Raw genomic sequence first — 15453 nt, 5'->3', positions numbered from 1 at the left:
AGGAAAGAAACTTAACCCAATTTAAAAACAGAATTGGTAAGAGATTTAGTATAACAACTTCCAATGCCATAAAATATTACTTTTCAAAATGCCAACTCACCAGTTGGCTAATACACATTTATTAACATAAAAAGATTCTTTGCTTATAATTAGTTATAGTATATTGTAACAGTGACTACTAACACTAATTCATTAACATCTGTTCTAGTTAGATAGGAACCCTGGCAGAAGGAGAAAGGAAAATTTGCTTATTGTCACCTCAACACATTTTAAATTGATTATTTGGCGACTAAAGTTAGTTTGTTTTTGCTTAACGACACCACTAGAGCACATTGATTAATCATCGACTACTGGATGTCAAACATTTGATATGTCTTCAGAGGAAACCCGCTAGATTTTTCGTTATGCAGCAAGGGATCTTTTATATGCACTTTCCCACAGACAGGAAAGCACATACCATGGCCTTTGACCAGTTGTGGTGTACTGGTTGGAATGAGAGAAAAAATCCAATTAGCTGAATGGATCTACAGAGGTGATTCAATCCTGCGACACAAGCACCTCAAGCGAGCACTTAACCGACTGAGCTAAATCCCACTCCCTATTTGGTGACAAACACATGGTTATTTAGACATTTGGTCAACAAAGAGAAAGAAGAGGCTTGCTGCTGCTACATGGGCTACTCCAAATGAAAAATAGGGGGAGGGGTTGATATGAAAAAATATACTTTTTATAGCCTGTACCATCTCAAAATATGGGGTTACCTTTTATAATTGTGAAACAACTTAAAATTATCCATATTTTATATGCTAACCCCCCCTGTACATGGGGTCCAAAGATATCAAGTGGCTCCTGGTGTCCAAAAATTCAGAATTTGCTAAACGTTAATATTATCAGCCTGTTTCAAAGATAATTTCATGTTGATTTATTCTGTATTAAGAAATGTAGGATAAAAGCCTTTTTTAAAAACCATAATTGGAGATAGTTGTTTATGGAAATACAATCCCACCCCCCACCACCACCACCACCAAATTCTACTATTCAAAGTAGAATCGATTGTTATAATATATTTAGCATGATAAACCTTTATTATGATGGTAGCTTTTTTTATTTTTAAAGCAGTTTTATTTTATTGAATATGTTTTTAAAGGCTGCAATATCCTTGGGTTTTGGTTAATGACAATCAACATTGATTGACTGTGTACATTGCATGTTTTGACACAAGTCACAACAATACAGCCAGACAGTTGTTTATATAATATGCACTGCAAACCAATCAGACAATTCTTTTAAACATAAATTATCATAGTGTTACTTCTACTAAAAATAAAAATATTAGTTTTTTTTCTGTCAAACTCTTAAAGGAAACAGTTGGCACTGAATTAAACATTTTTATAAATGGCTTCAAAAAGGTTGACTTCAAGTAGTGGCCCCAGCCCAAACAGAGATATGAGATCAAAGTCACGGAAGATTATTGATGAAGAAATATATATTGAAAAAGCTTCATTGCCGGTGGGGAAACTTCCTGTTCAAAAAACAATCATCGAAGCCATGATGTATCTGCTAAGGGCAGAAAGAGCAGGTCAAGCTCAGCGATCAGTCACTGATGCTGCAAGAATTTTAGCTTACGTATTAATAGAGTACTGGATGTTTTGCAATATTTATACTCAAACAGTGAAGGCTGTTACTCAAAGTATTGAAAAACTATATAAAGAATTCATCAGAAATGTACAAACTAGAGTTGAGCGTCGGAATGAGCAATGGAAGGATAAAATGAACATATACAATCAACGGGTAAAGGTTACCTTGTTTGACATTTCTACTAAGGATGAAAGAAGAAGAAAGATCTTAGAAAGGGAAACTGTATCAAAATGCTTGAAATAGAAAAAAAGTTTTTGAATGATCAAAGAGGGCCAAGAATTGGCTATTGTGATGATTTTGTAGACAGACAGTGGTCAAAAACAATGAAAAGAAAGAAATTTGAAATGAAAAGCCAGGATCGACTGAAACAGAAAGATAAATGTGACCAAGAAACAGTTCAGAAAAGAATAAATAAAAGGATAAATTAGTCAAACAAAACTGTTCAGCAAAAGAGTGTGAAAACCTCAAAATCGATATAAGACGAAACGTGGATTTAGAAAAGCTGAAATCCCTTGGGGGACCTTTCACCTATTCCAGTGATGTTAAAACTTACATTGCGGACAGATCAATATCACATGATGACCAAGTCAGGAGACACTACCTTGAAGTTCGATACTGTCGTGATAGCTGCTTGTCTCTGCCAAAGTCAAGTGATCTGTTTCGACTGAAGAAAAACTACAAGACATTGTCCATACAAAACTATGTATCAAATCTGTGTGTCTATCTTAATAAGGTGCAAGCAAATGCAAGTGCTAAATTGGAAGATTTTCATATTGCCCTCGACATGTTAGCTTCTGGGATTACAGCAAACAAATGATAAAACCTGCCAAAACAAATATTCAGCAATTTCTGATTGTGTAATGATTTAAACTATTTTAGTGCAGAAGTGACCATACCGTAAAACCTCAAAATAAAAATTAAAAAGGAACCACCTCAAAATAAAAATTAAAAAGGAACCACTGTTCAACTCTCTATAGGGGTTTCAAATGATAAAATTACAACTAGAGATGATGAAAGTGTTTTTCTTTTTATTGGTGAGTGAATTGTAACTTTCAAAATAAAGATGAAAAATATAGCTTTATTTTGAAACTTTATGGTATTAAATAGAAATAATTAAAAACAGACGTATTGTTTTAATATATTCTTCCTATATAATTAATCATCTTAATAATATCTTCATAATGAAGTATTTAGTAAAAAAAAAAACGTGGGGTGGGAAACTTATCTTAAAAACTTAGTGAAAATGCACCCCATTAACTTTCGGAGCTAATGTACAGGGGGGTTTATACTTAACAAAATCATCAAAATAGGCATGCATTATGTTTATAATATATAACCTCACATTTCTAAAAGGTACAGGCATATAAAGTTACATAACACCGCCCCCTATGAAAAACCAGCAAAGGATCTTTTATAGGCAATTTTCCAAAGACAGGACAGTACATACCACAACCTTTGATGTACCAGTCTTGGGGTAAAGGGGACAGAAAACCCCCAACCAGAGCTGAACTACTGACCTACATCCTACTGCACCTGGCAGAATGAATGAATGTTTAATGACACCCCAGCATGAAAAATACATCGGCTATTGGGTGTCAAACTATGGTAATGCAAACAAATAAAGTGATGATCAACATCAATATAAGAATTCAAGATTGAAATGAAAACAGTGTAAAGAACCATGCAAAAATACAAATATCACAGATGGACACAGACTTTCACTCAAAATTTAAATTCTGCCAGGCACAGGGGCACCTGGCAGGACTGCATATCCCCAGCAGGATGCTTGAAATTCAGAATAGTGATAAGTTGTTGGATCATCATTTCTCTTTCAAATTCAGATGCCCCTTCATACCTCTGAATCTGAAATTTTAAAAAAGGTGTGTGTTTTTCGTAAATATTCAATAAACCTGAAATGAATTTATTGTTGTCACAAACCATCAAATTGATATTTTTACTTAGTTACTCACCTGGTATTCTTCATATGTTGCAACATAATCGCCATAATCATTGGACAAACCAGCAATAACAGATAAAGTGTCAGCAGGAAAACCACCAGCTTTTAGTGTCTGCAATAACAATATAGAAAATCTGTATGGTATTAAAAGTTAGTTTTGTTTAACAACACCACTAGAGCATATTGATTTATTCATCATTGGTTATTGGATGTCAAACATTTGACAATTTTGACATATAGTCTACTGTCTTAGAGGAAACCTGCTACATTTTTTCACTAGTAGCAAGGGATCTTTTATATGCACCATCCAACAGACAGGATAGCACATACCATGTCATTTGATATACGAAAGTAAAACTGAAACATCCGACGATAACGTGAGGCAGATGCAGTTCCTGTGAACATTTTATCCCGAACCACGATCATCCTATCAGTTAACTCTGTGACGAGAACCCAGAGAAGAACTGAACTATACCTTGTGAAATGTGTAACTTATAACCTATTAAAATCTTCCTTAAACTTGATCGATCTTCCGAGTTTATCAACCGTTGTACGAGTGTTTCACAACACGCGCTCGTACAGCGACGACTATAAAAGAGTACTACCACTATACGAATCATCAGAGTGTCACTAACCATACGACTGGTAGTGGTACAGGAACCGATTTGGTGCCATGACCAGGATTTTTTCAACAAGAAGGAAACTAGCAACCGAACCTAGCAACCCTCCAGCGGAAGGAAACCTCCGGATAAGTGTAGCCAGATCAGAAAGGTAAGACCATTTGTTGTTCCCTCTAGCTTCTACTTAATTGAACCATGATATAAAGGAATAATACTAACAATAATGATAGGTTTATCAAAACTCTTAATTGTTAAGAATTGGGTGGGTTTTTTTCCAAGTTTATATACAGAATAGGGAAAGCTTAAGAGACGAATAAACACCATTTAATCTTTTAAAAAACCCAAAAAACTACAAAACAAAGCAAAATGGCAGAATTGGATATAGCTGCGCTATTCGGAAATTTAGGAGGCCAAATGGCTTTATTGTCCACAACTATGGACACCCACAGCGCGACACAAACGGTAACGCCGTTCCACGGTGATCCAGCGAAATGCAACGACTGGATCAAAAGTCTAGAAAAGTGCGCGACCGGAAACAACGACTGATTGCTTACTCCACCAGTAGAGGTGCCGTCAGCGATCACCTACAAAGATACTTGACCGACAAACCCAACAAAACATGGGCACATATGAGGGCCCAGTTAAAGTCACGATTTGGAGAAGTGACCGACGCACAGCATGCGTATCTGTTGTTGCGTACCGTTAGGCAGGAACATGACGAAAGCGTCCAGTTCTTTGCTGAACAACTTTTGACGTTAGCTGAAGACGCCTATGCAGTCGAAGTCGACGGAATCAGCGCCGTACAGAACCAATTGATAGTTTTTTCATAGATGGGCTCGAGCACGACTATTTAAAGTTAACCATGATAAGACAGAATCCTAATTCGTTGGGAGCTGCCGTAAACGCGGCGATGGCCGAACAGAATTTGAGACGCCGTTTTAGCCTCCGACGCGAACATCACGCTAGAGCTCCAATAAGAAATTACGATAGGCCTACTACGTCATACAACGACCACGAGCACGCACGTCAATATAGACCGACACCGCGGGGCGAAATGAACCGCGCATCACCGCGAAACAATGCAGGTCCTGTCCCCATGGACGTTGACCACTTTAGACCTCCTGTACGTGCACTAATTGTCATCGCACAGGTCATCGGGTACGAGATTGCCGATCGAGGAACAACAACCGCCGGACTTTAAACTAAGAAACTTCTCCCATAAAGAAGCCTATGGGCGAAGTAAACGAAATGAACGAAACAGTAAACCACAAACGTATCGGATAAATTTAGCCGGTAACCCCACATCCTGCGTAATGGTAATAGGTAAACAAAGATTTCGTTCCCTTGTAGACACTGGGGCAGAAGTGAGCCTCATGCGCCACGACGTATATAACAAACTAAATAATCCTCCAAAATTAGTAGATGGTAGCAAGTTAAAAATAATAGGCTGCTCCGAAATAGCTTTCAAAATGGGAGGTTTGGAAATTAAACACCCATTCTATGTGGTCGAGAACATTAACCGTAACATGATCCTTGGACGGGACTAGCTCGTAAAAAAACGGCGTCCGACTGTATTACGATTTAGGATGCATTAGAGTCGGGAAAACTTACATTTCCCTTGACGAAGACATACACGTGTCTTCCATCGTGAGACAAAGGTCGTAGTCAGACCTCACACACAAACGGTGTGCTATGTGACCGCAAAAGCTCGATCATACCACTTGAAGGGAAGTTCATATCAATTATCTCCGAATCAGAGAGGCTTCATGGCTTCGCAGCCTGGTCTGATGATAGGTAATTCGATAGGTAAACTATCAAACCGACGCCTGCTACCTGTAATGATAATTAACAGCACCAACAAGACCTACTGTTTAAGAAAAGGTTGTAGCATCGGCAGAATAGAACCTGCAACCAACCGGGATGTAGTTAACGTTGCAGCAGTTGTGCACGACGCTCAAGAAAAGAGCCCAAAAAAGATAAATTACCAAAGTGAACTAAATGTATCACCGGAACATAAAACCGTGATAGAACAGCTAGTGGAAGAAAATTTGGATATATTCGCGAGTAGCGATTTAGAGTTAGGACGGACTGAAACAGTCAGTATGAAAATCGACATGGGTGACCACCCCCCAATCCGATTGCGACCGTACCAAACACCCCTGAATAAACACGCCGTTGTCGATAAGGCTACTGATGAAATGTTAGATGCGAAACTCATACATAGATCCAGAAGTCCCTGGAGTTTTCCGGTAGTCATAGTAGATAAGAAAGACGGTACAAAACGATTCTGTATAGACTTCCGAAAATTAAATTCCGTAACACGACCCATCTCATACCCATTACCGATTATTGATGACATTTTGGCTTCTCTGGGAAAAGCAAAATATTACTCGTTAGTCGATTTGAAATCTGGTTATTTCCAAGTAGGAAGGACAAAAATGACATGGAAAAAACCGCATTCGCATGTCATCGAGGTCTATTTGAATTTTCAGTAATGCCGTTCGGTTTGTGTAATGCATGGAATTAATGAACACGGTACTACAAGATTGCGAGAAGTTCTCAACCGCGTACCTTGATGACATACTGATATATTCCGAGACGCTTGAAGAACACCTGAATCATCTGCAATGCGTGTTTCACCGCTTACGTCAACACAACTTGAAACTGAAATTAAAGAAATGTAGTTTCCTAAAGACAGAGACCAAGTATCTTGGTTTTGTGATCAATAAAGACGGGGTGAAACCTGACGAGACAAAGACTACCGCAATAGCAGCCATGCTTCCCCCTACAACTGTAAAAGAAGTCCGCTCCTTCATTGGAATGTGTAGTTGGTACCGCCGATTCGTAGTCACATTTTCCCAGGTCGCTGAACCGATAGTAGCGTTAACAAAGAAATATGCAAAATTTAACTGGACTACCGAATGTCAAATAGCATTTGAATCCTTGAAAAAGAGCTTATGCGCTATACCGTTGCTCGCTTATCCCGATACGAACAAACCGTATATTTTGTACACAGACGCCAGTCAGTCATGCATAGGCGCATTCCTAGTACAACAATGTGACGAACAACACGATAAGATAACGCCGTGGGCGAACAATGAACGTCCCATATATTTTCTGTCACACAAACTTAGTGAGACCCAAAACCGCTGGTCAACAATTGAACGGGAATGTTTTGCCATTCATTATGCGCTTCAGAAACTAGATCATTACCTGCATAACGCAGAGTTTACTATCCGCACCGACCACAGACCACTGAAATACCTGTTAGAAGCACCCATGCAGAACAAGAAAATCCAAATGTGGGCCCTGGGCATCGCCGGCTATAATTGTAAGATAGAGTACATACTGGGAGGTGAGAACACATGCGCCGATTTATTATCACGTGCACAAACTAATGTCGCAACCGCCGCTAGCGACACTGAATAAGTTAATGATGTTAGTAACAATACCCTTCAAATTGATGCACTAAACTCCAACCTTTTCGAGCCGAAACAATTTGCACGCTGTGAAATAAACTTAAACGATTTGCCCGATGAACCACAAGTGACCGCCAATGGTTTAAATATGACTGATGAACAAAGTAATGATCCAGACATTTTAAAAATCCTTAAAGGTATTACCAACGGGACACTTAGCAAAAGCGAACAAACGAAATTCCTGGTAATTGACAAAGTGTTGTATTTCCTCTCTAACCCGAATGACGAACCCGTACTCCGGCAGTACGTACCACAGCATTTACGAGAACGAGTAGTCCGACAACATCATGACGAATTAGGACACATGGGAATTCAACGACATCAAGGCAAAATACTATTGGCCCAACCTGTACAAGGAATTATACAACTACGTAGGTTGTTGCATAACCTGTCAAGAATGCGTGCTTACAAAACAGAATGCACCCGCACAAATAACTGACACGCCCCCTTATGCTTTCGCGAAGATAAGTTTAGATCTCAGTGGTTTGTACCCACAAACCCTTTCAGGTAACACGTACATCATCGGATTCGTTGATCATTACTCCGGTTGGCCAGAAGCTTACCCAATGAGAGATAAGGCTGCACAGAACGTCGCACACTTATTAATAGAAGAAATATTCCCCAGATTCGGTTGTCCTTTAGAGATCATAACCGATAATGGTACCGAGAATATAAATCGGGTAATGAAAGAAACACTGGCCGCGCTGAACATACACCACGTAACGACGTCATATTACCACCCGCAGAGTAACGCAAAAGTAGAAAGGTTTCATGACGTGTTAGCCAAGAAAATTAAGGATGACATAACAACATGGGACGTACACCTTAATCAAGCCCTAGCAGCCATACGATTCAATATAAGCGAGAGCACGAAATTCTCACCGTACTACTTGATGTATAACCACGATGTAGTACTCCCTCTCGACAATCTTTTGAGACCCCGCTGGAAATACATGCAAAATAGCATTAGAAAATCAACATAAGTAATTCGTGTTGGTTCACTTCCGTTTGAAACACGCAAAAGAACGCCAAGCTTTCCGAATAAATAAAGATGTCAAACCGGTAACAATAACAGTGGGATCGCCAGTATATTACAAGAAACACCAGCGACATAGCAAGCTGGAACCAAAATGGCTACCATATTACCACGTAGTACAGCAGATGTCACCAGTCATGTTTACAATTCGCGATCAACTGACGGGCACAGAAACGAAGGCCCACGCCGAACACTTACGTCTAGCTACTCTGGATGAATGGGATCTACCCAAAGCGACAGGTCGGAAAACCGAGCGACCAACGAGACGGAAAACTTACGTCATGCCACCAGAATCCGAATCCGAATCCGACACTGATAGCCTCCCCAAAACAAATCGCGAAATGCTAACTCAACGACTATGCCGCGAACGCGAAGATTCCTCATCGGAAGATGATATTTCCCTTATGGAGTTACAGAAAAGAATACGCGAACGACAACGATTGCTCAGCACGGAAATCCCGTTACGCGTAAGCACCTTCCTGACGGATTAGGGGTCCCAGTAGAAGTGGTAAAATTACCAAACACCGATTGTGAGCAGACGACTGGTCCATTGTTAAGTAGTTAGGAAGTGTTTTACCTGTCATAGTGATTAGGTGTGCTTGGTATACTGGTACACAAGTTGTTTGCAAGAGGTAGTCGACTGCCATGCGCGTACTTGTGATAATTGTTTTTCTAAAGTACTTCAAATCAAGGCGTCAAAGTGCTTACTTTACGGACCAAGGCGTGTCGGGCCGCTACGCCTAACAGCCCTGGGGAAACCCCTGATGTGTTACTATGACACTAGCAATACACTATGTCAGTCCCAGGCAGTAATTTTATTGTAATGGTGAAAGACATGAAAACATACGTGAACTCTGCTGGAACAGCAATGATGGCAAGCTGACCAAGTCTCAAGATTTGCACTTCAATAATCTGTGGTTGCCATAGATATGGGAAACTAATCTACAACACAAATTGCCATACATAATTAAAGTTTAATAGCAAAAGCCAAACGTCTACATTAAAAAAAAAAACATGCACACACTCATTTTAAAAATTGACATGCAAATGGTTGTTTGGAGAAATAACCCCATATTAGTGTTTTTCAACCATGATTGGAGACACATACTTTTCATACTTATTCTGATCCCAGTAACCTAGTTTTATATTTTAATAATAAAGCTTGTAATTATTTTTATTATTCACATGGTTCAACACAACAGAGTTAAAATAAAAACCATCCAAAGCACACTTGTAATAACAAGTAATCACATGACCAACCAATGATGTAATGTTAGAAAACATCATACATAACATGACCTTGTTTCCCGCAGTCTTAGCTCTCTGTATGTGAAATTTATAATCACATTTTATATTTCATTGAAGGAACATAACCTAGTTTCAGCCCATGAAAATGCACACTAAGTTTAGTTAATCTACAAACCTGTAAAACATTTGGATAAAGTTACAGTTCAGTGTGTGACTTTGAAATGGTGAAATACACTCTAAAAATAGACTAAAACTTCACTATAACTGTTACTTCTCAGACGCATGTGCGTTTAAAAAAATATGAGACATGCATTTTGTGATATTAGAAACACAAGGATGACCAAAAACACTTCGAATGTATGGAAATGGATAAGCTAAACAATACAATCTAAGTAATGTTCGATTTCAGTTATCAAAAACAGCTTTAATAGTAAAAAATATGCCTTATTGTTTAAAAACTAGGGTATGTCCCTTTAATAAAGTAACAGTCATTGTAACTTTATTTTGTCTTGTCATTCGTCGGTCATTAGATGTACTTTTCTATAAAGGTAAATATATATAATTTTTACAAGATGTCGCTTACTAAAATGATATTTCTGAAAATGCCGTCATTTGGTCATCTCCCAACAGTCGTTATTCATACATAATAACATTGATAATAAAGAAATGATTACACTTGCTCCGTATAATAATCTCCCATCTATCAAATAGCGTTTTGTAGTTACCTCGCCAGTATCAAGCAGTATGGGTTTTGGGTGATGACGGGCAACTTGAGCTGCTGTTGGTTTTTGCAGCAGATTGCGGACAGTGTTCCAGAATATGTTTGTTGAAGTATCACCTAGAGAACGGAAAACCAGTACTTTCATACACACTTGTGTTGTTGTACAATAGTTTTTTCTAATGTTTAAATTATTGGTAAATTCAAAAACATCTTTAGGTAGTACTAAACCAAATAACTTCCGGCTGGGTCAAAGGTCGAGATGCACCCAATGTTTGATAGAAATTAACATCACAAGTCCTGTGATTGGTGATAAATGTGAGCGTGTTGGTTGTAAAAATAAAATTAGTTTTGGTTGTAAAAATAAAATTAGTTTTATCTTGGCAAAAAAATGCATGCAATTTTATTTCATCTAGTACAACTGTCAAGTAGCCTTGTGCTTGGAGCATGTATGGGGTAACCAATGTTTGAGATTAACAGTATTCTGATATCCCGGGCATAGCAGATTTTAATTTTGGATACCAGACTTCAAGAACCCAGTATCCCGCCGGGATACCATATAATGTCTTGTAAAAAAAAGTTATTTGTTGAACCAATAAAGTCGTCATTTACCGGCGAAGTTAACAGTAGTTTCAAGCTATGCCATAACAATATTTCCTCACCACTATTGATTATACATTGGTGACAGTACAAATATAAAGCCAAACACTGACTAAATTATTAACAGTAGGTGCTACATACTACCTGACATGAAGAGAACAGCCTCTGCGACAGGATTTAAGCAAATAAAATTGATACTTCGCCATCTGCAATTTTAATTATCCACTCTCCTAAGCACATGGGCTAATGGAGGGGAGGCTACTCTCGTTAAATATAATATGTACCACAGGCATAGCAAACAATGGTCTTGCCTGTAGCTAAGCAGATATGCATCTGTCAGTTTGATATGCCAAAATCAAGAGGCAATGTTACCCTTCCAATATTCCATAATCATACTGTCAAGTCTGTTCAGACACCAACATAATAAAATAAAGAAAAGAGGTACTCTTTTTCATGGAACTAAATTCGTCGCCTACACGTCGCTCATTGGCTGAAATAGCGGTGTGATCCCTTAAGAGGGGGTTTGGAATGGGATAGCTGGTCAGTTTTGACACATGACATACTATGACGCATACCGAGTAGGAAAACACCAAATTTGGTCATGTCTTTTAATATGCATTAACGCAAGAGGCCATGAAGATTGGCCCGGGGGTTAGCAACACTGGGCTGAAATAATAGAAAATTAAGCTTCTCCACACCTGAAGTTCACCTGACCAAAGTTGTAACATGGAGGTGACATTCCAAATGTTTGCTGTTGTATAATGGGGGGTACTGACAGCAGAACCTTATGAAATGGTCACATTAAAATTACAAGACCATACTGGGTACTGGCATATTTTAATATGTCATATGCATGAACTTTTATTAAAAACTTAATTTAAATATTGGATTTGGCAAATTCAAGTGAGCCAGAAAAAGGTTATTTTGGGACAGTATGAGAGGGAAGTATGCACACTGGCAGCTGTCAACAGGACACATGGGCAATTTCAAACTGGGAGTGAACTGAAGCCTAAAGTATCTGATGGCTGAGAGAACTGACCACAATCATACACAAATTCAAAACAGAACACGCGTCAGTTTACTGCATGAGAGTATTTATTAACATAACACACACCACAGGTTCCATTCCACTGAAGACTGCTACATGCTAAGAGATACAAAAGTTCACAGTTTTCCTTATCCTAAGAGAATGTACCACACCCAGTGTGCTAACAATGAAGCGAAAGAAAAATCCAACAGAAAACCTGCACAACAAGGGTGCCTTTCAAAAGGGACACCAATGTCTGTTCAAAAGAACTATAGGTGTTACTAAAACAAAGTGGCTTAAGCCTGAAGGCGACAACATACCAGTTACCAAGAGACTTAGTCAAGAAGAGTTCAACACTGTGGTACACCATTGTGATAGACAGTCATACATGGTCAAGGATGCGGATGGAATTCCCAGTGACATTAGACTTCTCCGACCAACACGGATCTCAACTGGAGGTGGTGCACAGGCAGGCGAGTTCCTGAAAGCAAAAATGGACATGAATGATTCCAAAATTATACACTGTGGTATGCTTCTAAAGATGTTTAATCACAGTAATGAAGACCTGAACTATTATAAAATGCAATCTGGATATATACCATGGACTGAACATTTCTTTGGAACCATATTTCTACAGTGCTGCCTTTGATTATTGATTACATGTGGCTCTAGACTTAAGTGGTGTATATTGACACACAAACTGTGGTGACATAAGTGAGAAACATCAAAAGATTTTGGTAAAGTGACTGATTTGACATGAATCATGTATCGAAGCCTGTGAACATTAATTGGCTTCTGTTTTATCCTGACCTGGCAGTCTAATATTCATGACACCATATGCCATATTTTTATGTCTGATATATCCATTCCATAATACACAATTATTTACATTACTGTCTTGTGTTTCTATTAATTTTATGCAAAGTGTTGGCTATCCACAGTGCATTCATGCTATATTTCCTTAATTATTATGCTAATTAGTGCCGATTAAAATATCCACCACACTTCAAAAAACAAAAATGTGTAGCCTAGTGTGTGCCGATGCTCTGAGAACACGAAAGCACATGGCTGGTGAAGTCTGCACCAATTACAACATGGTCACGGCCGGGCCGGTGCTATGCACTGGTAAAATAGTGTTTAGGTATCTCACCACTATTGATTATACATTGGTGACAGTACAAATATAAAGCCAAGCACCCACTAAATTATTAACAGTAGGTACTACATACTACCTGACATGAAGAGAACAGCCTCTGTGACAGGATTTAAGCAAATAAAATTGATACTTCGCCACCTGCAATTGTAATTATCCACTCTCCTAAGCACATGGTACTCTTGGTAAATATAATATGTACCACAGGCATAGCAAACAATGGTCTTGCCTGTAGCTAAGCAGATATGCATCTGTCAGTTTGATACAGGCTGGTAGGTACTGGGTTCGGATCCCAGTCGAGGTTTGGGATTTTTAATCCAGATACCGACTCCAAACCCCGAGTGAGTGCTCCGCAAGGCTCAATGGGTAGGTGTAAACCACTTGCACCGACCAGTGATCCATAACTGGTTCAACAAAGGCCATGGTTTGTGCTATCCTGCCTGTGAGAAGCGCAAATAAAAGATCCCTTGCTGCCTGTCGTAAAAAAGAGTAGCCTATGTGGCGACAGCGGGTTTCCTCTAAAAACAGTGTCAGAATGACCATATGTTTGACGTCCAATAGCCGATGATAAGATTAAAAATCAATGTGCTCTAGTGGCGTCGTTAAATAAAACAAACTTTACTTTACTTTACTGTCAGTTTGATATGCCAAAATCAAGAGGCAATGTTACCCTTCCAATATTCCATAATCATACTGTCAAGTATGTTCAGACACCAACCTAATAAAATAAAGAAAAGAGGTACTCTTTTTCATGGAACTAAATTCGTCGCCTACACGTGGCTCATTGGCTGAAATAACGGTGTGATCCCTGAAATACACAGAAAAGGCAAGTAGCCATTATTTTTTCAACCAATACAGCCTTTTTCTATTTACTAAAATTAAAATTGGCTTGCTTCATATTTGAATATCAGGTTACCACATCCAAAAGTGGGATACTAAATTCTCAGGTAGGATACCAGATTTTAAAATGTTGGTATCCAATTGGGATACTGCAAAAAAATTTCAATTTTGAACACTGGTAATTGCAAAAAAAGTACTCAAATTTTGTTTGGAGCTAGGGTAGTCATAGACACTACCAGTTATGTCTGAAATGTGCAACCTGACCCTCATTTTTTTCTTCTTTCTGATTCACTTCAAAGGGGGAAGGGTGTTGGCATTTATATCTGTGGCGTTTATGTCGATTGATAAGCTGCAGGTAGGAGTTTTAGCCACACGTTAATACTGTCGTCTATGGGATTTGATTTGGTAGTACACACCCTTTAATGATGTACATCAGAGAACTGTTTTGTTTTCTTAAAGAACACCTCTACAGGACATCCATCAATTGGGCCGGCCTCGGTGGTGTCGTGGTTAGGCCATCAGTCTACAGGCTGGTAGGTACTGGGTTTGGATCCCAGATACCGACTACAAACCCTGAGTGAGTGCTCCGCAAGGCTCAATGGGTAGGTGTAAACCACTTGCACTGACCAGTGATCCATAACTGGTTCAACAAAGGCCATGGTTTGTGCTATCCTGCCTGTGGGAAGCGCAAATAAAAGATCCCTTGCTGCCTGTCGTAAAAAAGAGTAGCCTATGTGGCGACAGCGGGTTTCCTCTAAAAACAGTGTCAGAATGACCATATGTTTGACGTCCAATAGCCGATGATAAGATTAAAAATCAATGTGCTCTAGTGGCGTCGTTAAATAAAACAAACTTTACTTTACTTTACTGTCAGTTTGATATGCCAAAATCAAGAGGCAATGTTACCCTTCCAATATTCCATAATCATACTGTCAAGTATGTTCAGACACCAACCTAATAAAATAAAGAAAAGAGGTACTCTTTTTCATGGAACTAAATTCGTCGCCTACACGTCGCTCATTGGCTGAAATAACGGTGTGATCCCTGAAATACACAGAAAAGGCAAGTAGCCATTATTTTTTCAACCAATACAGCCTTTTTCTATTTACTAAAATTAAAATTGGCTTGCTTCATATT

The 15453-nt window shown here is 38.8% G+C and overlaps 1 protein-coding gene across 7 annotated transcripts; it reads right to left on the bottom strand.

The window, feature by feature from the left end:
* Nucleotides 1–2599: 2599 nt before the first annotated feature.
* On the bottom strand, nt 2600–15353 carry LOC121366656 (neutral ceramidase 3-like). 7 transcript variants are annotated; one of them, XR_005957191.1, is made up of 7 exons: nt 14195–14714; nt 12644–12804; nt 10704–10816; nt 9578–9672; nt 6787–6879; nt 3609–3707; nt 2600–3501 (listed from the first exon to the last, which is right to left on the bottom strand). XR_005957191.1 is itself a non-coding variant. In XM_041491018.1 (4 exons), exons 2-4 carry the CDS (start codon nt 6835–6837, stop codon nt 3361–3363), a joined length of 291 nt encoding a protein of 96 aa, XP_041346952.1. In that variant the 5' UTR covers nt 6838–6879; nt 8577–8613; the 3' UTR covers nt 2600–3360. The 7 variants fall into 7 exon arrangements, 1 of the variants encoding a protein (XP_041346952.1); XR_005957190.1 differs by lacking the exons at nt 6787–6879; nt 14195–14714 and adding an exon at nt 15271–15353; XR_005957193.1 differs by lacking the exons at nt 6787–6879; nt 14195–14714 and adding an exon at nt 14733–14864.
* Nucleotides 15354–15453: the final 100 nt, after the last annotated feature.

The sequence above is a fragment of the Gigantopelta aegis genome, unplaced genomic scaffold (genome assembly GCF_016097555.1).
Source record: "Gigantopelta aegis isolate Gae_Host unplaced genomic scaffold, Gae_host_genome ctg6508_pilon_pilon:::debris, whole genome shotgun sequence".
NCBI lineage: Eukaryota > Metazoa > Mollusca > Gastropoda > Neomphalida > Peltospiridae > Gigantopelta > Gigantopelta aegis.
Note: the sequence above shows the minus strand (reverse complement) of the source record. Positions and strands in the feature narration are given on the sequence as shown.